Source organism: Ursus americanus, chromosome 7 (assembly GCF_024610735.1).
Source record: "Ursus americanus isolate L20-20 chromosome 7, mUrsAme1.1.p, whole genome shotgun sequence".
Classification (NCBI taxonomy): domain Eukaryota; kingdom Metazoa; phylum Chordata; class Mammalia; order Carnivora; family Ursidae; genus Ursus; species Ursus americanus.
In genome coordinates this window covers 65,747,521-65,773,213 of record NC_142133.1, presented here as the reverse complement: position 1 = coordinate 65,773,213, position 25,693 = coordinate 65,747,521, and the positions used below count along the sequence as shown (strand labels likewise).

The 25,693-nt window shown below is 55.0% G+C and overlaps 1 protein-coding gene across 2 annotated transcripts in view; it reads right to left on the bottom strand.

Annotated features, from left to right (window-relative positions):
- CIB4 (calcium and integrin binding family member 4) overlaps nt 1-25,487 on the bottom strand; it is a 46,572-nt gene extending 21,085 nt beyond the window's left edge. For both annotated transcript variants that reach the window (XM_045808898.2, XM_087863213.1), the window contains exons 1-3: nt 25,434-25,487; nt 24,946-24,980; nt 18,177-18,273 (exon numbers count right to left, since the gene is read on the bottom strand). In XM_045808898.2, the coding sequence (XP_045664854.1) occupies nt 18,177-18,273; nt 24,946-24,980; nt 25,434-25,487 (186 nt within the window). The remainder of the gene's footprint in view (nt 1-18,176; nt 18,274-24,945; nt 24,981-25,433) is intronic.
- Nucleotides 25,488-25,693: the final 206 nt, after the last annotated feature.

The window sequence follows — 25,693 nt, the reverse complement described above, 5'->3', positions numbered from 1 at the left end:
CAGTTGCTCGGAGAAAAAACCAGTGGAGCCAAAGGATATGGCTTCTCAGCTAGGGATGCAGGGCACAAAACTCATGAACCTGAACTTCAAGTCCTTGTAGCAAATGCATAAGGTGAGTTACTGTACACCAGGCACTGAACAAGTTCCCGGGATCCCCCAAATGTCCTTTATGGGACTCAGCCTAGGCACTTAAATAATTACCTTCAGGAACAGGTGGGGTAGACATGTCTGAATCAAGTACGAAGCAAAGTCAAATGACAAGAGCTTGGAGGGGTAGTGTTGCTATGAGGAAGGACTGACAGAGGGCCCAGGAAGAGAAACCAGCCAGGAGACAGCGACAGGGCAGGCGCCAAGGCCAGATGGGGCAAGGAGCAAGATGTGGTGGGACTCTGGGGGGTGCTCTGGGGAGGGGACTAGGAAACAAGGCCAGGCAACAGGGCTCCCCTTCCTTTTTCTCCACATGGCCTCCAGCCCCTTCCTCCCCTTTTGCAGACTGCCCGGGTTTTGGCTGGATGGATAAAAATGTTATGTAGGAGAGAGCAACAGTGGGGCTTAACCCAGACCCTCAAACCTCTCAAAAGCCCAGACTGGTCTGTATGATCTTCACCAGGTGGAGAGAAGCCTGACATTTCCATTTAAGGGGACTTGGGGACAGGGAGTGTGAGGGATGAAAAATTCACTTAGGTGAATACACTCCTCAGCTGGCCAGGCCAGTTGTTTATAAAAAAGGGACAGTCTCTGTGTTTTAGATGTTCAACCTTCCTGAAGTCTAAAAACAGAGAGGCCCGTATGGGAGCTGTCTCCTAGTGACAGATGGGTTGGCAGGGACAGGCTGACGATGTGTCCTGCCGGCAGCTGGAGGCAGATCGCTAATGGAACAAATAGGGGAGAAAGGCAGTAAAAATGTTAAATATTATTAAACATCCATGGGACCACGTGGCTTGAACCTGGCTCAGACCCACCAGCCCAGTCTCTCCCCAGATTTCAGGCCCACAGGTACCTGTGACTGCCTTGAGGAAACTTCCAGAAGAGATACCTGCTAGCACAGAGGAGCTCAGGGGACTGTATTGTGTTGGGGGTGGCCCAGGGGCCTGGCATCATGCGGTGGGAATCTCAAGGTAGAGAACAGAAGGAGCAGAGGCTCTGGAGTCAGACTGACTCTAAAAAGCTGGTAGAATAATTTTGTTTGACATCTACAAGATTTTGGTATCTGCAGCTCTTGAGGTTTACACAATCTCAAGTGCAACTTGCCCAAGCAGCAGAGAAAAAATAAGAAGAAATGGGGGGGGGGACCCAAAAGACCAGTTGTCCCTCACTGGCTTACCAACACCCATTACAGGAGAGACGAACTTAGCCGTTTTATAGGTTAATGTCTACTCACATTCGTACAGCCCATTTTTAACTGCTCGAGATCAACGCTTGAATGCCTAACAGCACGTCAAACCATGTCCACATTCCTGGGTAACAAGAGTAACAAGAGAATCAAGCTATGTGACCTTAGGCAGACCGTGCGGCCCCTCCAGCTCCCATCTGTAAAATGGGCAGAATCGTAATTTTGCTCATGGGGTTTTATGGGGGTCGAATGAGATCATATTTGCAAAACACCTGTTACTGGCAGGCCCCCAATAAACACCAGCTACCCCCAACTTCGCCGTCCCCTGCATCAGCATCACCAGCAGCTCCAGGCCCTGGCTGAGCTGTACCTGCTGAGTTCCCAAGCGAAGATGCCTCCGGGGCCCACGTGTGTGCCAGGAGTGCACCCCCCCCCCCCCCCGCTGGTGGGGAGAGTGGAAATGTTAGTTCTGGCTCCAGGGGGTGCCCGTGGCCCAGCATTTCCTCAGGATCACTGCTGACTGCGGCCAGAGGCATCACCTCTGCATGCAATCTCCAGGGGACTCAAGGGAGAGCAGTCTGGGGAGGAGAGGAGGTGTGAAAGGGACTGGTACATTGAGTGCCAGCTGATGCATGACCTCATTTGGGGGGCTGAGGCTAGAGACTCACAAAGACACTAGCACACCCACTGGCTAGGTGGGCCCACAGGGACCATTCACCGAAATTCGCATCCATGACCCCGATCATGGGCTTTCTGAGTCGGCTCGTGTAGGGGTAGGACCCCAGAATCTGTAGCTTAAAAGCTGCCCAGGTGGCTTTTATGTAGCCAACCCTTAGACTACACTAAGTGACCCGGTCAAAGTCACAGCGCTAATCAATGGCAGAGACATGACATCAGATGCTGCCCCCTCCCCACCGCATCCCCCCCCCCCAGAAGCCACAGGTGGATCCCACCCAAACAAGGATGTGGGTGGGGACAGGGTTTGTACGGAGATGGGCAGCCTCCAGCCTCAGCCCAGGGCAAACGCCCAACTGGCAAACATTTGCTCTGCAAGGATATCTCACAAAGCTTCCTTTTCCCCTCTCCCTTCCCTCCGCTCCCCCTCCATCCCTCAGGCTGTGGCCAGGCTCCCCCAGAGGCAGGCAGCTTACATCACCCCCAACCCACGGCAGACCCTCCCTTGTCTGAACTCACTACACACGGTCAATTCTACCTGTGACAAAGTGTCTCTCCTGCAAACGTGTCCTTCAAATGCTTTCCCCCCTCACTTCCCTCTTCCAATTTCTGCCAGATTTACTTCGGAAATGTTTCCATTTACCGCCTTAGACCTTCTGATGAAAACCACTTCTCCCGGAGTACCAAATAAAGCGTTGGTGTCAAACGAATGACCCTCTAGGTCAATCCCGTAGCTCTGCCGTTTTGTTGAGTTACGAAGATAATGAGGAAAACAGTGCCACGGATACTAGAGCAGCTGGCGTACGGGGAGGTGGGTCCTGTGAGCGGGAAGACCCCTGTGCTCGGGGAGGTCTGGATGGCGAAAGGAGGAGGGAGACATGGGTACCCCAAGAGGCCCTCTAGGCTGTGGACGGTGAGGGGGACAGGTGGAAGAGGGAGAGAGGAGAAGCAGTGAAGGCGAATCCTCCAAGATGCGACCCTTCCCGGGACCTACCTACCCCTTCTGCAGTGCCAGCCCAAATCCAGACAGGGGCTGGCCTAAGTGGAGTTTTTATGGAAACCAGTGAAGAGGTCAAGGCTTTTGCTGGGTCAATAGGAAGTGGAGCAGATGTGCATAGATGGGGCAGAAGGGACAGAGGAAGACATCAGAGCCCTTCCTCCTTGTCCCTTGCAAGCCCTCCCTCCCCCCAAAAAAGGAGAACAGTAGCATGGGGGAGGGGCGCCCTGTTCTCTCACAGGGCATCAAATCGGAGGGAAGATAGCTGGTGGCCAAGGGTTTTCCCTGGGGCAGGAAGGTACTTAGGGCTCCCCATGCTGCCACAGGGTCCGTTTCTTTACTTTGACGCCGGGGGCACCAGGAGCGGCGCCAACTTGTGGCTCAGGCTGGGGACCTAACAGCAGTTTATACGTTTTTCTGTGGAAAATGCAAACAAAGTTCCAAAGAGCCAATATAAAAATCTCTTAAAACACGGTCTGTACCTGTCCTTGAACGGCAGTTGGTGCAAAGCAGGAAAGCCTGACTAATGTGATGAGGTCACCCGGGGCAGACCAGGCACGGGACAGCTTCGGGAGCTACCGGGAGCTGAGCGCCCCTGCTTGTCACAGCCCCCCAGCTCCCTACTGCTGTTTCAGCAGCCTTCCTGTCTGTGAGCAGGAGGGGCTCCCTGAGTCGAGTGTTGGGACTGCTTTGCAGCTGTTTGGGGCCGCCCACCCCGGGGCACCCTGGGAACATGTTCCTCTGTGAACTCTGTAGGATGTATGTCTTTGCCTCAAGACAACAATTTCTCTTCCATCAACACATCTGAGCAACAGCACTTGCTGGATTTTGCCCCTCACTTTGCCTCAATGGATATAAACGGAAAGGAGGAAAGGAGCTCGCTCCCCAACCCAGGGGTGGCTACTCTCCCTCTGTGATGCTCAGTGAGTCTTTAAAGATCACAACGTCCAAACAGAAGCATCTCGAAGGCCCTGTGTCCTCTCGAAGCCCCCAACTTCCTTTCCTGCACTTTGCCCTTTATTCCAGGAACATCGGCACTGCCTAGAGCCCAGCCAGCAACACATCACTTACCCATTCATGAAGCGCCTCCTAGGGACCCAGACCTCTAGGCACCTCGACTCATCCCCATTTTCCCTTGGACCCAAGGGGGAAACTGGTGCTCCTTACATATTTACTGCGTGTCACGTGCTGTGCCATTCTCATTCACGCGTGCGACCCCGTCTACTCTTTGCAAGGACCCGCGCAGTAGGTATCCGTCAGTTCATTGTATAAATAAACAGAACCCGGGAGCTGAGAGGTTAAAGATCTTAACCAAGTAAAGAGGAAGAGCGGCAATCTGATCCCAGGTCTGTCTGACCCTCAAAGCTGAGCTCTTGCCATGGAGCGTGTCCCAGGAAGACGCTGCATCCAGATGGGAGAAAATGTGCACAGAGGTGTCACACTCTGGGGTCAGCAGGCGGGTCCAGGCTGAGCTCCGAGCAACGGGCTATGGAGATGGCGGCTCAAGAAGGAGCAAGGGGAGGAGTGGAAAATGTCCTAGGAATCCTGGCATTGGGGGCCGGGGTGGAGGTCGTGGTGACGGCAGGCAGAGCCGATGCTGGGTCACAGCAGGCGTGTAGAGTTTGGCACCCGGGTCTGCAGCAGCTCCTGACCTCGGGACGGCACCAGCTGGACCCCAGGAGGAGACCCCGGAGCTAGGGCTGCCACCTCTCAGCAGGAAATGCAGAGCGAGTACTCACACTGTACCCTCCTGGAGGATGGAGAAAATGGATAGGACCCCAACACACGCCTGCCCATCAGAAAACCTCATGCAAAGTGACCTTTATGTCGACTTGGAGAGAGGTCTCAAGGGTTCTATCTTTTATCATTGGCTTGGCTTAGGGATATTTAAGAGCCCAGGTTTTACATTTATTTTGTGCTTTTTCCCCCCTTGAGGCATAAATGTTTTTCCGTGTTGCTACGTAGTCAGTGTAATTATCATCTTAATGGCTGCGTAGTTCAAATTCCCAAAGTGGACGGCCCTATCTCTCTCATGCCTCCAAGGGGAACCTGAAAATCTAAACTAAGAAAGTAATTTCCTAAAATGAAGAAAATAACACATGAGGATGTTTATTGCAAAATTATTTATAGTAGCAAAAAAAAAAAAATCCCAAACTGGGAACAATGGTAATGTCCTGCCATGAGAGGGTAGCTTAGTAAATCAGAACTCAATGCAATTATGCAACCATTAAAATGATAATTACACGGACTATGTAACAACATGGAAAAAACACATTTTCGCCTAATGGGAGAAAAAGCACAAAATAAAATTGTATCTCTGTATGTCTACAGTGATGCAAAACAAAGTGTGCCCTGGGGGAGAAGGTTATAAAAGAAAAGACAACTTCTGTCAGGTGGTGGGATGCCAAGGGATTTGTTTTTTGGAAAATGTGTTTGAATGTGGACATACCATTTTAACAATAAATAAAAAATGAGTTAAAAAAGAAAAGTGCACTTCCGAGACATTTTGCTAAGAGTGCAAACTCTCCTTCCCAGGAGGTGGGAAGCAGGGGCTTTTGCTTCTCTTTTCTGCTTCCTTCTCTGCAGGGCAAGGGCTGGGCCCCAGGCAGAGCTGGACTCAGCTCTCAGACCCCGTGAGGAGCTGGCGGGTGCACTCCTGCCAGGCCAGCAAGGAAACTGCGATGGGAATGGAAGTTCGGTGGAAGAAGGCTGTGGCTCATCTCCTGGTGTCTGTCTGTATCTCTCCACATGCATTCTAAAGTATAAAGCCACAGGTTGATACCGAGCAGGGAGGGAGCATGTTTCCTGATAATTCTACCGGATTATACCAGTGTTGCCGGCTTCCTTGTGTTACTGTCCCACTGTCTTGGTCTGCATGACGTAGAGAGCACCGTGGTCCTGGCCTCTCTTGTCCCTCATGGTCCCTGCCGGCTCAGAGACCTCTCTGAGGAGGTGGGCACCTGCAGAGAGAGGTGGGGTCACCTCAACCGCCCGGCCCTGTTGGGCAGCCTCCCCTCCCCTCAGGGATTCTCCCTGTTTCCGGAGGCCTTTTGCCCAGAATGCAGAGGGAAGCCCCGCCTGCCGGGCAGGGCACTGCTCGTGCCGACAAGGGACCGACTGGTCCCTGATCCAGAGCTGCCCACTAGCTGTTCTCCCTGACTGCCCTCCTGAAAATGGGGGGCACTTGAGTCCTGCAGGCACTCATGGGGTGGTGGACAAAGGAGGGGCTCTGGGACAACAGGGGCCAGGGAGCAGGATGAAGTGGGTGCCTCCTGCCATCTCTGATCTTCACCACCTGAGAACTGGTGTCTGGGTCTAGACATCGGCTTCAGTGTCCCCTTGACACTGGGTTGGCCTGCTGGTAGCACTTCCCTCTGGCGTGTGGCTTCAGGCAGAAAGAGAGAGGACGACGACCCCTCTCCTGGCTGGAGCTCTGGACGCAGGGACATTCAGGGGATGGAAGGACATCGATCATCTCTGTTTCAATGTCCCGGACGGGTGGGTCACTGCTGCCTGAAGCCTGATGGCCCTCGCACTGCACTCTGGGACGAGCGGCTTGCTCTCTGAATGAGCCTGCTCTGGCTTCTAAAAGCACTATCTGCTTAGGACTTTTAACCCGATCCAATTGCCCCAATTCCTCCTCCACCTGCCAGCAAATACCTAAAAAGGGTCACGTCCTCTTGAGTCTTTCTTCAGGTGGAACATGCCCGTTTCTGAGCTGCCTTCCGGATGGTGGGGTTTGGGGTCCCTCTAGCAGCCTGGTGGCTATCCAGAGATGCTGCCCCCCTCCGTCTAACCCCCGGCTGTGAGGCCAGAGGGGCAAAGCCACTGCCTCCTTCCAGAAGCTCTTCCTCTCTAAGGCCACCTGCGATCCTCTTCAGACCATTTTAGCATCTTCACGTTCCCTCCTCTTGTCCAGTCTTCATAAAAACCCTCCAGGCTAGACACGGCTGCTCTCGTTAGGGCCACTGTTCAGGTGGGGAAAGCCAGTCTTCCACAAACTGCAGACCTGGGTCCAGGACTTTCAACAACAGGCCTGTCAGCCTGGGAGACTTGCGGGCAGAGTCCTGGGGGTCTGGGCCTGTGCCTGGCACACGGAGGGGCCTGTGGCTTCCTTAGGGGTCGAGCTAAGAGGAGGGGAATCTCCCTGGCAGGTCCCTCTGTGGTTGGGCCCATGCTGGGCCTGGCCTGCCCCTCTGCACCTGGGTGAATGCATCCCCGACCCCAGCTGTGTGGAGCCGCGGTGGCCTACAGCCCCGGGAGGGCTGCACAACACCGGCCTCCACACCGTGATGTATGCCACTGGGAAGCCCTCCCGAGCTGTGGGGCATCTGGTCCCTGTGGAGGCGGCAGCAGGCCCGAGGCCCGTGGAGGGTCGAAAATCCTGGGAACAGAGCCCCGGCCAGCCCAGCCAACACCTCGTTAGGAGGCCCAAAGTGGGGGGGCATTTCAGGAACAATGTTGTTTATTTTTCTATTTTTAAACAAGTCTGAGGTCTCTGGGGGCACAAATGAAGTTATCAGAAAAGACATGAGTGGAATAAAGCCTCCAGCCAGCAGGCCGAGAGGGGCCCTTGGGACCAGGACTCTTGAAAAGTTGAGAGGGGGTTTGTTTATCTTAGACTCCGTGACACAGGCCTGGGCCCAGGGTGCTGGACAAACATGTCCCCAGGCCCTCCACAGCCTGTTCCCTTGGGTGCCGCCAGGGAACTCGGGCGCAAGCAATACTTTGAAAATGGTCCCATCAGTGTCCCCTGCAGCAGGGTGGGAGGACGCTCCCCTCTGGAAGGAAATCCAGATTCACTTCTCACCTTCGCCTCATAAATGTTCTTCCCAGAAGCAGAAAGCCCGGTGGGGCGAGTGCCCGCATGGCGCCCAGTCCCAGCCCTCGTCCTGCCACCAGCTAGCCCTGCTGCCAGACGGCCCCTCCACCTGCCCTAGAGTCTATGCCCTCCCCCCCGCAGCGGGGCTGGCCACTTTGCCTCGACTCCTGGGTGCCTGTCACAGGGAGAGGCGCTGAGGTGATGCGACCCCTGGGGGAGGGCTGGAGCGCGCATCCCACTGGATCCTGATAGGCCCTGAGAAGGGGACTTGTCGTTCCCAGCGTAAAGGTAAGGAAGCCGAAGCTCTGAGAGTTTGAGCGGCTTGCTGAAGCATTCAGACCCGGGCCTGCCTGGTCCACGATGCCAAACTGCCTCTCAAGGGCTCTCAAGGGTTCCACGTCTGCTCTTGGGAGCTCTGGGAGAAATCATGAATCGTGGTCAGAGCCCATGAAAGGCCCGAGTGGCTTTGGCTGCATGAGAAAGGCAGAAGAGGCAAGGGGAGCAGGACTTGGGGGCAACAGTCCTGGTCTGATGCGGGTCTGACCTGGAGACCAGAGCAGGGGCTACTCTCCAGGGTCCGTGAGATGTGACACAGAAGGTGGCAGAGGGGCCGCTCACACTCAGCACGGGAAACAGAACCCCTCCCCGGGGCTGACGAGGGGTTGAACAAACCTCTGCGGGGTGAGCAGTAGGGAGCGCTACCCACGACCCCGCTTCCAGAAGCAGCTGCAGCAACTGCCATCAGGATGCACTGGGGGAGGGGCTTCCGTGGCCACGTCCCCACAGGCCCCACCCCCCGGCAGCCCCAGCTTAGCGCCGGGGTCATCCACGCCCTGCCCTGCGGTCCAGATAGACAGTTGAGGCCAAAGTTGACCCAAAGCCGGTGAGTCCGCAGAGGGGAAAGTTGCAAGGGCAGCCCTTCCCCACCTTCCAGGCTTTCCTAACCGCTTGTGAGGGAGGTCTGATCACACCCGTTTGGAAGATAAGGACCCCGAGGCCCCAAGGTGAGCAAGGACGTGTGCTCAAGGCCCCCGGTGCCAACAGTGCAACCCACGCCGGGGGCCAGAGCTGTTTCTCTCTTGCTGACTGCTCACCCACAGCAGAGCCGGCTTCCCACATCACTGAGCTTTTTCTGAAACCAGCCACTTCTTAATTCTTTGGCTGAATGTCTAAATACGGATTTTTGCCAATTCTGAGCCCTGCTAACTGATGAAGTTGTCAGAAAAAGATCTAATGATGCTTGAAAATGCAGGGAGTGAGCCAGCTGCCAAATTGCCCTCCCAGCTCTGCCTCTGCCTCCGGAGTCGGGACCCTCCCCCTGGGAGGAGGGGGAGTCAGAGCATGTGGTGGAGAATGCGGCCCTTCATCAGCTGTGTGACTGTGGACCCGTTGCTTAACCCCTTTGCTCTTCTGCTTCCCCGCTGTGACCGGCTACCCTGAGGATTCAATGAGATGGCGTGTGCTTGGCATCCTGGCACAGGGCCTGGCACAGGGTAGATTTCGGGGTGGGTGGGGAGGGTGGGGCGGGGGGCCAGCTGGCCGGAACTCTGCCCAGTGGACCACAGCGGCCGTGCCTGTAGCCCTGGGTCTCCGGCTCCTCCGGGGAGGCGCTGGGTCTCTGATCAGCACCCAGCATTTATCTTGGGAGGGGGTGTCTGAGAGCCAGCTTACTTCTCTCCTATGAGATCAAAGGCTCAGAGTGACCTCATGGCCTGGGAGGTGGGGCCTCTGGGTGGGAGCCTGGGAGGCTGGGCTGGGGTGCTCTCCCATCCAGGGCTGCCCCTTTGTTCTCTCTTCTTTCTCAGTGGAGTATTTGTCCCACTCCGGAGTCTGGGCACTAGGGGGGGACGTGGCTTGGGGACTTGGGATTCAGGCAATTCCCAGGCCTGCCACAGGAACCTGAGACGCTGGGCTGTGGAAATGAGCTGGGCCTCAGTATGAGCCTCCCCAGTACACTGAACACACACGTGTGATCTGTCGCCAAGGGAGGCCTGGGGAAGGCATCTCAGCTAGAGATGGGAAAAGCCATTCTTCCCTCAGTCGCCCACTGTCCAGGCCACCAGCTCCTTCCCATCTTCCTTCCTCCTCCTGCCACACCTGCACCCAGACACATGCATGGTGATCTGCTTGGGGACTCTGACTTCATCTGCCCCCAGAAGACGGAGAAGAAAGAACAGAAGTATTTTTGTGATTGTGTGGCCTTGGGTGTGTTTGAACTTCCCATGGTCTCTGTTCCCTCATCTGTGGAATGGGGCTGTACCGCTGTGGTTTATGTACCTGCTGCGAGACTCAAACGCAGCAGAGCATGCAAAGGGGCCGTGACCATGAAGCACGTGACCCATGGCAGTCGGCATTTGGGGCTGGAAAGCAGTATTGCCACAACCATCCAATCTGCTTCCTTTGTAAGCAAGCCAGGGAGAACATCTGAGGGGGAGGGAGGGCCCAGGCCAGTGGCCTAAATCCAGCTTGGGGATTACCGCTGGGTCCAGCTGTCCTGGTCCAGGCGGTGGGTGGTCAGACAGCCGCTCCTGCATGCAGCCTTCCCTCAGCGCTCCCGGCTCTGCCCTCTGGCTGAGTACGTGTGCTCAGAGGACTGCTCTGAGCTCATGGGAGCCAAGAGGTGAAGGTCAGGAGCAGGCAGGCAAGTTCCTTCCCAGGGGTCTAACCTCAACAGGATCTTCCTCGGAGGTGGTGGGAGCTCAGCAGGGGAGGCAAGGAAACAGCCTAGTCTGGAGAGGACAGCTGGGTTCCAGCCTTGGCTCTGCCTCTGACTGGCCCTGCGACCTTGCACGTGCAGTCTTTGGGCCTCAGTTTCTTCAGTGGTAAAGACCTGTCCATCGTCGGGGGTACAGTGAGGGGTAGCCACACCAAGGCTCTGACAAAATTGATTTTAAAAAATGTACCAGGAAGACTCCCCGAATCCAGGTACTACCTTCCCACCCACCCAATCTCTGCTCAGTTGGACAGGCGGATTCACAATCTCTCCAGGCATGCCATCTGCCGTAGAAAAGGGGCTCGGGAACCCACGGGCCTCTGGGAGCCCTTCCAGCCCTCTGAAAGGCGAAGCAAGATGGTCATTTATAGTAGCGGAGTTTTCACTAGACGAATTGCCTCCCCTCCTTGACCCTCTGCTTCCCCAGCTGTCAATTCAGATAAAAACTCAGCTGGCCAAGGCTGCTGGAAGAGTTGACCTGCAGGCATTTCTGTGCCGAGCCCCAGCCCTGGACCAGCCACAGGACAGCAGTAGGGAGGTCCTTCCGGGGCCCTCGGGGAGCGGTGCCTAGACTTGCCTGGCTACCCCAGCAGCCATTCAGCACCCTAAGAAGTGGGGAGTAGACGCTGACAGAGATGACCAAGTGTCTTGGGCTGGGGTCCCTCCAGGTAGCACTATGCCCCCCCCCCCCGGAGACCAGATGTGCCCATCTGGGGCACAGCATCTGGCACTGGGGTCAAGGATCTGAGCTCTGCAAAGCCCCCATGGTTTGTGATTCTCCTGTCTGTTCTTTACCCAGAATTCCACAAGAAAGGAAGCCCCCGAGACCTCACTCAGTGCACAACGCTTGGTAAATAATAACTACTTCTAGGGTAAATAGATGAGAACTAGGTGTGAGAACACCATCCATGAGGCTGAGGCCACAAATATGTCTCAGCTGTGGGAATTTCTCCCTGGTAATGAAATCAGCTGGACAAGAAGTGTCATCTGCCAGGGGTCCTGGGGAGGGAGGGGCTCCCCAGTAGCCTGGCTCAGCTGGAGGGTGATATGGGGACAGGAAGAGGAATGAGCCGCACTGGAGCGCTGAGGACACCAGCCGAGTGGAGCATTCATGAGGTGGGGAGCGGGGAGCGGGGCAGCTCTGGGGGCAGCTGCAGGGAGGAGAGGCTGTTTTCGCAATGCTTTACTGAATGTCGGGAATGCAGGTGTTATTCCTGGGTAAAGATGACGGGTTGAACGCTTGCATCTATTTTCACTCTCTCTGACACCCACTACAACTACAGTAAAGGGAGTTCTTAGAGGCATCACCCACAAAAAACAGAGAGAACTCGATAAAACAGCAGCGCTCTGACACACGCGAGAAGCGGTAACTGACCGGGCAGACAGGAGAGAGCCCGCCCCTGAGCCCACAGTGGGTAAAGTTGCTCAGCAGCCTTTTCTACACCCCAGGATCCTCGAAAGGCTCTGGAACTGGGTGCACCTGGAGGCACTGGAAGTACATAGAGGTTAGAAAAGGAGGATTGATTAAAAGTGTGGAAAGCGTTGAAGTCCTAGTCCCCTCCGCTGGACTCTGGGTGGTTGGCCCTCCCCAGCCCCCGCACCAGATTGGAAGGTTGTTCTCTGGAGAGTCTAATAGGGGCTTTCTGTACGGGGCGGGGGGTGTCAGCCACATTGAGAATTGGGGATTAAATAAATATACAAGCGATGAAGTCTGAGACCCCAGCAGCCCTCCTTTCAGAACTTTCCTCCCATCCTCTCTAGGGAGACCGCAAGAAATGGGCCCCCCACCCACTCCCTCTCTGGGGGAGCTCCCAGTCGAAAGCCTACCCAGGGGCTCCAGCTCTGACACAGCTCTTCAGCTACCAGCCCCCTACCCTCTACTACAAGCGGACGATTACCAGATAGCCAGGGAAGACCCCTGACACGGAAGATGGAGACCCGAACAAGCTGGCGGGGTGGGGTGGGGTGGATAAGACATTGCGTCCAGGAAAAAGAAGATACTATTTTAAAACAGAGGGAAAAAGGAGCCCTTGGAAATTAAAAGCATAAGGGCAGAAGTGAAAAACTAAATTAAGGTTATAGATAAAGTTGAGAAAAGCTCCCAGAAAGAAGAGAAAAGAGATGAAAATGAAAAATAGGAGAGAGGAGATAAAAAGTAAAAGGCCGATCCCTGATGTAGAACAGCAGGATATTAGAGTTCCAGAAGGAGAGAACAAAGACACAAGGGGGAGAGTTATCAAAGAAAACAATCCATGGAAACATTCCAGACTGAGCGGGTCCTCTGTGTGCCTCGTACACAGGGAGAAGGACCCACACCACCTCACATCATTGGGAATTTCAGAATCCTGGGGCCAAAGAGAAGAGCCTGCAAGTTCCCAGAAAGAAAAAAATCGAGTTACAAAAAAAAGGTCAGGAAACAGAAAGGCTTTGGACTGCTCAGTAACAACAGTGAAAGCAAAAATGCACTTGAGCGCTGCTTTCCCAACGCAAGGGAAAATGACAACCAGCTGATAGGTCAGCTCCAGGTAAACTCTCAATCAAGTTCGAGGGGAGAATAAAGACATTATCAGCCATGTAAGGTATATGTAAGGGGGCAAGACATTTACCTCCGTGAGCCCTTTTTCGGGAAGCTACTAGAGGATGCGCTCCACCCAAGCAAGGGAGCACACGGAGAGAGGAAGACAGGGAATGAAGATCCAAGGGAGAAGTCACCAGAACCTAGGACAACATGGACCAGGCTTGGAGGGCCCCCTGGCCCTGACTAGCGAGGCTCCTAAGGCTCCAAGAGAAATTTCACCAAGAAAATGCAACGTACAGAAAATGTGTCAGTTCTGAAAGCCTTTAATTAGAGGAGATTTTTAGGTGATCAGCAGAGGTTTGGTGTCAACTTAATGATAAGTACACAGAAAACAAAGCAAAAACAATGATTACATGCGGGAAAGACAACAACAGAAAACGTGCAGACAGGGAAAAGTAACCGTAGTCTATTTCCTGGCTCAGCTTCGAGTAGCATATGTAGCCATCATAACATAAACACTGAATACCCATCTAACCGAAATACTTATATACCTGTACTGGGAGTGATGTGGGGGATGGGAGTGATGTGGGGGATGGGAGTGATGTGGGGGATGGGAGTCATGGGGGGGATGGGAGTCATGTGGGGGGTCATATGGGGGGAGGGAAGAGCTCAACCTCTTCTCTAGGATGAGGTCAAAGCCTGAGATACTAAGAAGGCACCATTCAAGAGTGCTCTCCAGAGATACGGAAGCAAGAACCAAGAACCAGCTAAGAGCTACAAATGGTTTCTTTCCAGAGAAGGGAAATGAGGATGACCCCAGAGGGCAACTTGACATGCATAACTTGGCATGCATAAATAACTTTGATTAAAAAAAAAAACTTAAATAAAAAAAATACATTCCCATCCCTGCCCCTGCTACTCTGGTAATTTCTCGAAAGCCTGAATAAGCATGAGGACTCTTGATTTGCTGAAAGCCTTGGGAGTGGGTTCTTCACAAGCTATTCTAAGCAGCTAGGCCCAGCCTACAGCAGGCATCAGAAAGGTTCAGAAACATTGGGGGCAGGTAGAAAGCAAGGATGTGGAGCTGAACGTTCTGGAGCCATACCCACAGAGCTTCCTGGTACCTCAGGCAGGTTCCCTAACCTCTCTGTGCTTACAGAGCTGATGCTGGGGGGAAGTGTAGTAGAGGCCAGGCTGTGCACAGACCACCTGCCCACGGGAACCCCAGAGGGGAAGGGGGGGAAGACCAGAGTAGCCTCCATCCTACTGGCTCTGAGACCTCGGGATTTCCCCAGGTCCTACCACCGCCATCCTGGGCCCAGAATCCAGAAACCCAGGTCACACTGTGCCACTACTCATCCAAGTTTTACAGAAAGCAAGGTCATTATTTACAAGAACAGAAACATTGAGCTAATTCGCTTTTAAATACACCAAAGAAAGCCGCAAAGAGAAAACATGAACTTCTGAGTGAAAGAGGACCACTGTGTCCCCGTCATCAGGTTTTTCCCACTGCCCTCTGCTACCCAGGCCATTCTTCTGCCTTGTTCTCTGCTGACGAGCAGACCCTTCCCAATATTAACCCACCCATTTTTCCACCAGTGAATCCAAGTTAAGAAAACAGGACTTTCTTCCCAGACCACTCAAACGCCTGAGCCAAGTTATAGCTGTACCCGGAGCTCCCTGGGGCCCAATTCTCACAGCCTTTTCCAGAGATGTGTTCTGGGCAGTGTGAGTCACACAGCTCCCATCACTGGGCCCGCAGAGGACACAACAGGGACACTCAGGCCCCCACCCCCCAGGAAGCCTCTCCTTGCTCATTTTGGGAAGCAAGCTTCCCCCTTCGACCAAGATTGGAAAGACACGGAGGGAAATTTAGTCCTAGATCTAAATCCCCAAAAGCTAGTCTGAGGACCAGTGCTGGTCAGTGACAAAGTGCTTAATGACCGGTAGCAAAAGTAGAAAAATAAGGACAAGAAGAGATGTGTGTGGAAAGAACCGCTCTTATGCCTGGGATTAGATCCTTCTCATATATTTGCTCTAAAATGAACATTTTTTAAAAATGAAATGATGGTGATTGTGGATCACATAGTTTTTAAATGTCCTTACTTGGCAAAATTAGAAAGTTGGCATCTCTAGCTAGTTCTTCCTCAAAAAAAGGGAAAAAAAATTTTTTTTTAATTTTATTGGACCACAAAAAGTCCGAAGTCTGGGACATACCATGCTGACACAACAGAGAGTAAGAACGAGTCCCAGAGCCAGAACCACAGGCTCGGGCCATGAAGAGGGGACCAAGCACGGGGTTCAGCCTCTTGTTCATACCTAAGTGTAACCAGCTAAATGCTTGTCGGGTGCTTCGCTTGTCGGTGACAGGGAGCTCAGGCCCTCCGCACACAGCTCTGCGGATTAGAAAGTGCTTCCTCATACTGTCGAGAAACCTGCGTCCTTGGGCCCAGGGCTATACCTGGGAGCACCTAGAACCAGGCCTCACACCTGCAGGAAAACAGGCTCCACGCAGCACCCCTCCCACCCCGTCTTCTTTGCCTGGGGTCTATTTGCTTCCTCCCACCCCGAATCATTCCTCTTGTGAAGTGACTTGCCTGAGATCACATGGCAGACAAGTGAGTTCTAACCCAGCCCTTCTGCTCCTGGCCCAGTGTCCTGTCCCCTCGTTCTCTCGATGTGGCAGTGGCTCAGTGTCCTAAATTCATGAGATGGTTCTGGCTGTTCAGAACCAGTTGGAAAAGGAACAAAGAAACCAAAAGGGGAAGGCAAAAAAAAAAAAAAAAAAAAAGCAATGTACCAAAAAAAGTCAATGTGATCCCAATAAACACTTAATAAACACTTAAATATCTGCTTAGAAAAAATTGAGGGAAATAAGGCAAGTTGGTCCTCATGATCATGCTTTGAGGTGGGCTACCTGACGGTTTTCATTATATTTTTGCTTTTCTGTGTTTTCCTACAATGATCTGGTTTTCAGTTGTACAATAGAGTTGGATAATGGCCATTTAGAAGGATGAAATAAGTAAAATTAAGAGTAGGCTGTCCCAAGACCCCGTCTCCCTTCCCAGCCACTGTCCAGGGAAGGGCTTGGGCGTCCAGCGCTCCAGAGGTGGCCCGGGCCGGTGCTCCCTGTGGGCTGGGGCTGCCCACACCCCCTCCAGAGTCCTCCCGCCACAGCGCTGGTGCGGAGGCCGGTGGCTCGTCCCTGCACTTGCCGTCGCACAGCGCGGGACAGACACGCTGCTTCACAGACAGGGACTCAGGCTTAGAGGCAGAGGTCACAGGTGGAGTGAAGGACCGGGGCCCTGACCCAGCGCTCTGATGCTAGTCCAGGGCTTGCTCCTTGGGGGCTCAGAACAGAGACCCCAGGCCTGACTAGGGTGCTCTGGGGCCGTGTGGAGTGCTGGCCCACGTGTCTCCCAGCACCCTCCACGCCAGCCCTCCAGGGTGGGTCTCTGTCACGTTCTCCCCTTGAGCCCCCAGGGCACCTCGCAGACCCAGGCACACCGTCAGCACCGAGCCAACCCCTGATCAGAGGTGGAGGCCCCGGTTAGAAGTGGGGTCAGAGCCGGGTCAGGCTCTGCGGTCACAGGGTCTGAGCAAGGTGTTTCCCTCTCTGGGCTTCATTTTTCAGAGAGGCCACATGGCCCAAGTTGAATGCGTGCCCCTTCACCTGTGCAATCTCTCCCCGAGGACCGTCTCCCCCCCCCCCCCCCCCGCCCCAGAGCCCGTAGACGTCTTCCAAGAGGTGCCCACAGCTCTCAGGCCCATCGTGTTCCAGACAGGAGCCTCTCATTGCACAATGACAAATTTAAACCATTATTCCTCTGAGATCAGAACGAAACATCGGGAAGGCTGACACCACCATGATTTGTTAACCTGACATCGCCTCTCTGTGCCCTGTACACATTTTAATTAAAAATCGTAGAAGTGATTGGGGAGCCCTTTTATGGTACACCTCCAGGCTCTTCTAGGCGCTTTGGGGGAAGGGCAGGGCCTTTTACAGCAGGAACAGAAAACTCAAGATGGTCCTTAAAAGTTGGGAGTGGGGCCACGGACGGCTCGTGTCAGCACAGCCTGTGGAGTGCAGGGAGCCTTGGGGAGCACATGGAAACAAGTCCCAGCCACCCCCACCATTCCCCCCATTTCATAGGTGGGAAGACTGAGACGTAGGTTTGTTCAAGGGCTCTGCTCTAGCAAGGGCAGGGTGTGTGTATATGTATGTATCCGGGGTATATGGGTTATGAGATTTGGCCCAGGAAAGCGGGGAAATCCAGGAGAAGATATGAACGTTTGGTCCACCTCTCTCATCTATCAGGCGCCAGGTCAGGGAGGATTGGCTCAATTGAGGGGGAGAGGATACGGGTGACAAGGACAGAAATGCACGTGTTCTTCTTTCCTGTAGTCACATCTGGACATGGAAGGAGGCAGGCTGGGATGAGAGTCCCTGGGCTCCGAGGCCTACTCCTGGCTTCTCAGGGAAGAAACTGAGAAGATTCTCAGTCCTTCTAGAAAACCCCCAGTCCACTGAGGCAGCCTGAGCAGAAAAGGGCTGAGGAGGGGTCTGGGCAGACAGACTGGGGTGGCACCCTGGCTTCCCCAAGGCCCAAATGGTTGTGCAGGGGATCCCCACCTTCCCACTTATCTGGCTTGGGGCATAAAGGAGAGCAGAGAGCGCTAGCCGGTGCAGGGTCCTCTGGATGGGGAGTTTGGGTAAATGGTCAGCAGGAAGCTGGCGGTGGGCCATAAGCTGAGGCTCAAAGGGAATCACAGGCGGGCCCTGAAGGACCAGCCAGCAGGGCCAGTGGGAGCCTCAGCGAGGCCCGCCCCTTCCTCCATGAGACCCGGAGCAAGTCCCGTTGTCTCCACACACTTCAGCCCCTCACCTGAGAAATGGTGCAGTGACGCCTGTCCTGCCTCTGGGACTGATGCAAGGATAGAGGGAGGCCAGACCTGAGGGGGTCCTGAGTGCTGGGAAACCATGCCTGCTGGGCCCTACGCCAGAGAGCCTGCCACCAGATGCCCCCACGGCCAGAGTGCCCACCCCCCCCGCCAGTGTCCTCGACCCCTCCATGGACCCCAGTGGCACGCCCCACCCCGCCCCCATGCTGTACTCACCCTCAGGGCTGGCAGGGAGCTGACCTGGTCTGTGGTCAGTGTTGCCTCCTTGTAGTACTTCCCAGGGGGACAGAGCTTCAGGAAGGTGTCATGGATGCTAAAAAGAGAGGCATAGTGAGCTGGGGACGGCAGACCACGCACCCCTCTCCTGCTGGCCTATCTGGAGGAAGGGGACTTATGATTTAGTGACATAGTAAAGGCAGTTAGACATCCTTGTTCTAGAAACATCCTTGAGGACTCCAGTGTGCCCAGCCCACAGTGGGGGGTGTGTGTGCAAAGATGAGGCAGACATGAGGAAAGGTACACGAGTGTGCTTTATAGCGTGAGATACACTCCACAAGTATTAGTTCTAGAATGTCAGAGCTGGAAGGGACATCCGTGGTCACTCAGTCCAGTCCCTCCCTTACAGATGGACGAGCCAGCAGGCCCTTGCGGAAGCCAGCGTGCCACCCAGGCCATCTGCCCAGCCCCGCCCTTGGCCCAGAGAAAAGAGGTCACACGGTGGGTGTGGCTGAGCCAGGATTAGAGCCCAGCTGCCAGCAGCCACACAGCAGCCCTAGCCCCACAGGCTGTCTCCACAGACCGCAGGACTAAGCAACCAGCCTCATCTCCCGGAGATCAACGTCTCTACTGTAGGCCCACACTGTCCCGGCGGCTTTGCTTGTGAGGGACAGAGCAGAGGGGGAGGGGGCCGTGTGGCCGCATGGGGGGTGAGGGCAGGAGCGCCAGGCCAGGAGAGCACAAGCCCGCATCCTCCTGCCCTCCCACCCCACCCTGGTCACGGCTCCTGGGTCTTTTAGGACTGGTGACCAAGGCAGCCAGTGGAGAGGAGACACGGTGGCCTGGGACACAGGAGACCCAAACCCCAGATCCTGCACAGCTGTGTGACCTTCACTCCTCAGCCTTAGTTTCCTCATCCGGAAAATGGGCAATAACAAGGGCCATGGTGGGGGTTTGACGCAATGGGGCTGCAGGGCCTTCCTTCAGGTGACTGTGCGCGTGTGAGTGTGTGTGTGTGTGACTGTGTGGGTGAGTGTGTGTGTGTGTGGGGGGTAACCACAGGCTGCTGAAAAACTCTAGAGCCAGACCGACCTGAGTTCAAGTCCTGACTTTGCCACCTGGTAGCTCTGAGACCTTGAGCACCATTCTGACCCCCCCCCACCCTGGGCCTCTAATCTCCCCTCACAAATACACGAGGATTAAATGAGAGGTCAGCAGGGCACCTGCCTCTCCCGATCCCCGAGCCTCTCCAAGTCCCTGTCTGTGTTCCTGTCCTGCAGCTCAGACACCCTGTGCCCTGATTCTCAGAGCTCAGACCTAGACCTTGATGGGGGGCACCTCTAACCAGACCTGGGTCCCTGGGCCTGCCCTCTGTTCTTCCCTTTGGGTCCTTCACGCTCCAAGATCATCTTCTCCCCTTGCCTCCTTGCCTTCTCTTGTCCCCACTGTCCAACCTCTCACCTCAGCTTAGGGCCAGGAGGTGAGCACCTGCAAGCTAATTCATACTCAGGGATGCGTGACTAACAGCCCCTCACGTCGTTTGCAGGGTGTTCGGTGTCTTGACCCAGATGAATCTGGTGGAAGTGAGGGACAACTGACTCAGTGAAGAATTCAGAGGGTGATTTGACAAGTGGAGATTTGGAGGGAGAGAGGGAGCCACCCCACTGCCCCACCAGGGCCCTGATTGTGGTACATGGAGGCCCCACACCAGGATAACTCAGAGCCATGATCTGCTCCCCGTCTAGCCTCTCATGTTTTCACAGCAAACCGACTGGAAAAATGTGCTTTAGATCCCAGCCGTAGGAACGTAGCAAGCACACCCGCTGTGTCTGTGCTCCGCTTCTGTTTTCCCACCTCCTGGCCAGGCCCCACTCCGATCTCTGTGCTGCATCCCACCTCTCTTGCCCTCTGGCTTCCAGATGCTTCTGGATGGCTTTGGCCCAAGGGACGCACCTGCCAGAAACTGGAAGTGGTAAGAGAGCCAGGTGGGGATTTGTCCCTCCCTCCCCCCTCCAGCGGTGGCAGGCGTTGCCCGTGCCTGCCTGAGCCCTCTACCTTCCACAGCTCCAGCTCTCGACTGGGCACCTCAGGCCTTCGGGGCAGCAGTGGCCAGTCCCTGAGCCTCCGTGAGCAGTTCCTTCCCTCAAGACCCCCAGCTGAGGGTGCTGCCTGTTTCCCCACTTCCTGCTGGAATGCTGCCAGATCAGTCAGGGGGACCCATTTGGACCAGGATCTCTGTCCCACTAGCTCTGCGGTCCAAGGTAAGCTGTTTGACCTCTCTGAGCAGAGGGACCTAGGCTCCAATCCTCACTCTGCCCAACGGGGAGATAATCCCCATCACCGCTCTGTGCTGACTCATGAAAAGAGGAGCCAGAATGGTGCATGGCTCTTCGTGAAGGACAGACTCCGTCAGCCTCATCAGCCTTGTGAGGGGCCCTGGACTGTCACCAGAGACTGCTCTGACAAGTCTGGGAGGGAGCCGGAAAGCGGGGGACGGGATAGGTGAGGGGAAACGTTCTCCAGGCAAGGATGAGGGGCACTGAAGAGCAGAGAGGAGGAAAGGCAGGCCATCATCCCTGGAGGGGCCAGTGGCCCATGAGGGGAGGGGGAGGCAGGAGGGGCGGCTGAAGCGGCTGGCTCCAGGCAAAAGGACTATTTGATCACTGTCATCGTTAGAATTGCTGGCCTGAGGAGAGAAAAAGCAGACTGACTTTCAGTAAGTTGCACTAATTTTCAAGACTTCTCGGAGGCCCTGTGCCGTGATGGCCAGCGCCCAGAACAGACTGCTCCCCGGGCCGCACCCGGCTTCCCCACCGGGAGTGCCTGTCGCGAGCTGTCAACGCTCGTGGACATTTTTCACGTAACCTGCATGACAGGAAGGAGCCATTCTCTCTCCTTCTCGGATGAAACTGAGGCTCAAGGAGGTCAAATAACTTGCTTAAGGCCACACCCTGGTGCGTGTTAAATCCAGAGCTGCAGACACCAAAGCTCTTTTCCCCGGAGTCCGGAGAAGGGGGCTGTCAGAAGCACTGCTGGGGGAAAGGGGTGACTGCCACGGCCACCCCCTCCTCTCATTTACCAAATCTCTGGGCTGGGTGCGTGCAAGCACGTTTTCTCCTTGATTTTTCCAACATTCCTGTGGGACAGGTGCAGGAGTGATCATTTCTAAAGAAAGGTAAACTGAGGCTCAGGGAGTTTAAGGGGTGTGCCCAAAGTCATACAGCTTGAGAGAGAGTTGAGTCGAACCCCACACCCGGCTCTTCTGGCTCTGCTGCCCACCCCTAAAGGATCTGCCCCCCCACCCCCCAGGTGCGAGTCTCTCGGCCCCGCCCCCCTGGAGAGCTTTCTGGGGAGGGGTGCTGTGGGGAGGGCCTTGCCCGGATTTCATGCCTTCCCAGGCCACCGAGTGGGTGGGCTGCCCGCAGATGAATCGTGGCTGCATCTCGGCTGCCACAAAATGTTCTCGTCCTCCAAATATGGATCAGCCAGCTCTAAATGGAACTCTGAATTAATCACTAATGGACTCAAGAGTCAAAGCCATTTGAAAAACTCACACATTCAGCCTGCCAGAAATCAAGGAGCCCGTGCTGTGGCTCCCTCCCAGACGCAGGGAGGGGCTGTCTGCGGGCTCAGAGGCCCGAGACAGGGGAGACCAGCCCCACAGCTCACACTCTGTGGGACCTTGGACCTGCCACAGCCCCTCTTGTGCCTGGTTCCCTTCTGTAAAATGAGAGACTTAGTGACCCCCACCACCACTGCCTCCGGTTCAGGCCTCTTCCGGCTCTTTCTGTACCTTTCTCTGCACCCTTGCCTCAGAGGCCCTATTTAGTGATGTTCAGCTGGGTCCCACGTTAGAAACATGTGGGGGGCTGGTGAAAGCACCCGTACCCACCCCTAGAGACTCTCATTCAAGGCCAGGGTGGGGGCCAGGACCTCTACATTCCATGAGCTTTCATGTTCCTCTCTTGCAAGCAGGGCTAAGAACACAGCCACTGTGCCAGCCTCCATTTCTCCTCCTTTCTTCCGGCTCCGCTCCCTGGGCCATGGGGTCAGTAGTCCTTTGCCCTACAGGACGGCCTGCAGGCATTTTATAAATAGCCCTATCTTTAGCCTGAAAAGGTGGCTTTTATGATCTGATCCTTTCAAGCTGTGTGGCTTGGGCAAACCGCTTCATTTCTCTGAGCCAGTTTCCTCATTTGCAGAAAAAGATAATAAAAGCATGAAAATAACAGCTAGCCCCTAGTCAGCATGGACCCACGTGCCCGGTGCTGCTCTGACCCCTGACATGCATTTGATCATTTAATTGTCCTAATAACAACCATGTGAGGTTAGGGTCCAGGACTTTCATATCAGGCTTTTTATAAGTGTGGGAATGGGCCCAGCAAAGAAACTCACCCACAGTCACACAGCTAGAAGGGGCAGAACTGAGCCTCCAACCCAGCCCTTTGGCTTCCGGGAAGCCAGCCCGTAACCACGCTGCCTGTTGACCCTCTGGTGCTCCGGGAGAGCCAGGCACTAACAGCCAGGACGAGGCCCGGAAGCCGGGAAGTGTTGGGACCTCAGGGGTGCTAAGAGGAACGAGTGGCCCTCATGGCCGGGTCAGCCTATGCGGGGCTAGGGGCAGAGCTTTAGTCTCCCCGAGCAGACCCACGCGCAGCCCCTGACCGTGACAGGAGTAGGCCCTGAGCGACGCCGAGCAGTCCAGATGGCTCGGACTGAGTCAGACCGACTTGGGCTCCAACCCTGGAGGTCTAAAGGAAGCCACAGGTGCCCTCCTGGGGTCTGGGCCCAGACTCGGAGTCTGCGGTCACGGCTGAAAACAAGGACCTGGAAGGGCCTGTGCGCTGAGCCCAAAGGGACATCTGGAAGTCAGGGACTTCTCGGGGAGAAGCTGACTTGGAGCTGAGACCGAAAGGGACAGCTGTGAAAGAAAATCCCCACCGGCTAGAAATTGAGGGTGGACAGACCCCTTCCTGGAGAGCCCAGCCGAGGCAGCCGGGACTGGGATGGGGCTGCCCCGAGACTCGAGTGTGTCACATGTGGTCTGCCCCTCCCGCTGTGTGCATCGGTCATCTGCAGATCTGGTGACCAGGCCTTTGTGTCCTCTGCACGGCACTGATACGAAGGTGGGAAAGTGTTAGATGAGGGCAGAGCCACCCTCGTCCAGAGGTTACTTGTGTCTGTCTGTCTCTCGGATCCTGTTTTCAGCTGGACAGATCTCTCTAGCGGCACCGTCATCCAGGCTCTATGTCTTTGTCACATTAATAGGAAAATCACCCCATGTCTTCAGAGGCCACATAGGACAATTGTCCAAAAGTGACTGGGGTTTAGTCTAGCCCCGCTGGGCCACTTTCTCCCTCAGCCACTGCACGTGCCACTGGGTGTGCATTTCAGCACTGACCCTTCACCTTGCAGACCACGCAGCCACGCTGACGTTGACGTGGGCACAACCCCAGGCCCCCTGTAAGAAGCTAACCTATGATCAGCGTGCATGTGTGTGTCCTTCCACACATGCGTCGTGTGTGTGTGTGTGTGTGTGTGTGTGTGTATAGAGCCTTTTGTTTTACGAAAACGGAAACATCCTGGGTATACCAGTCTCGCTTACCAAAATAACACCGTTTACTTACTCCTGCTAACGGAGCACATCCTCCATTACCCCAGACAAGATGTATAAGAGGTCATTTTTTAAAATAATTTCCATGTCAAAAAAATCATTACTTTCCTTTCACTCTTGATTACTAGTTTAACTATGACTTCATTCTAGATTGGAATTTTTTCCTTATAATTTTGAAGGTCTTTAGCCACTGTCTTCCGAGTCCCAAACCATTCTGATTCCTGGCCCTCTGTATGTCTCTTGTTTTTGTTTTTGTTTTCTCCATGGAAGCTTTTCACATCTTCTCATTATCTCCGCTGTTCTGAAATGTTATGATGATGTGATTTAATGCAGGGTTTTAAATGTTCTCTTCAAATATCTGGTGTCCCTCAGCTTCCAATTCATACCTAACAAGTGAGACTCACAAAAGCCGGCCAGGAGCCCATCCCTGCCTGTCCCTGGGCCTGGGGGTCCTGAGGCAAGAGCCTGTCTGCTCGCCTCTGTCCACCTGAGCGCCTGCCTTCTGCTGGGCCAGGGAAGGGGTGCCGAGTGGACGGCAGGGCAAGAGAAGGAATCACATAAGATTTTCACTCCCCCTTTCTAGACCCGGACGAAGCACTCACACACTGTGCCATTCATGCCCTCTGCGATCCCATGAGGAGGGTGTCTGCAGCCCTTCACTGCAATACGCTTGTCTTTGGTCCAGAGCCTTCCCTGCGGGATGGTAACCTGATGACGACGGGCACTGCGGGCTGCTCCCTGTTATGCTCCCAGGGCCCTCACAGTGTCTGACACATGGCAGACTCTGCAGAGAAGCTTGGAGAGGGAGCCAGGGCTTAGAGCAGACCCAAGTTTATCCAGCCAGGCTCCAGACCTGTTTCCTAAGTCCTTTCTTCCTTCTCCCCAAGACCCCAAAGGCCCCATCCACTTCTGTGATTCTGTGAAGAAATCCTGCCTTGGAGCCCGTAGTGGCTTAATGGCCTGAGGTTTCACTCAGCTGCAGTTGGGCCCTGGAACCCTGGCATTGGCCTCTCCTGGCTGGGGTCTGTCTCTGCCTGCTGGTCTCATCACCAGGGTTCTGCAGTGCTGAGCGGGGCCCACACCCAGGGACCAGCATGAGACTATACCAGGATGAGAGCTCAGGTCAAGGGGAGGGAAAGGGACCCCTCAACTCACCGCAGGATCTCATTTCTGGTCAGGAAGGTCAGGGCCTACAACAAACCACAGACAGGTGACCTATCCACTCTATCCAGTCCTGCCCTGGCCCCCTGGGGAGTCGGGAGTTTCAGGGACCTGGGGAGGAGAAGCCCATTCTCCTATCCTACAGCCGGCAAAATGGAAGTACCCCAGCCCTCAGGGCCCCAGTGGTGGCAGACAAGGAACCCCAGGCTCCGACAGCCTTGGAAAGCAGCATGCTGCCACAGACCTGGAGGGAGGGTTGAAGTCAAGACTACAACCCTGGGCTCTGGAGCCGGAGACAAATGGGGGAGGAGGCCTCGGAGGACTGGTCTACCTTCCATGGATGCAGGTTTAGCAAGGGCAACAGCTATGGCTACCCGGCCTAGGAAACTCTCCCATCGCAGGCAAGAGTTTCCCCGCTCATCCCACCTGCCTCCGGAAGCTCGCCCCAGCTCTGCCCAGGACATCCTGCCTCATCAACCCACCTGGTATTCTTCCAAGTCCTCCCAGTGCATCTGGTGCCTCAAACATTGCCCCATGCCAGCCCCAGCCCTCTCTCTGCCTGCTGTAGCAGCTTGGCCCCAAGGGCTCCGCAGGTGAGGTGACCAGGTGAGCCAGTTGCCATGGTGACCTACATTCCACCTTCTGCCCATTCCACTTGCGCCTCTGAGTGGGCAACGAAGCAGATTCTTTTGGTTCCCCAGGCTAATAGACATCATCCCCTAAGCACAAACAACAACCAGAA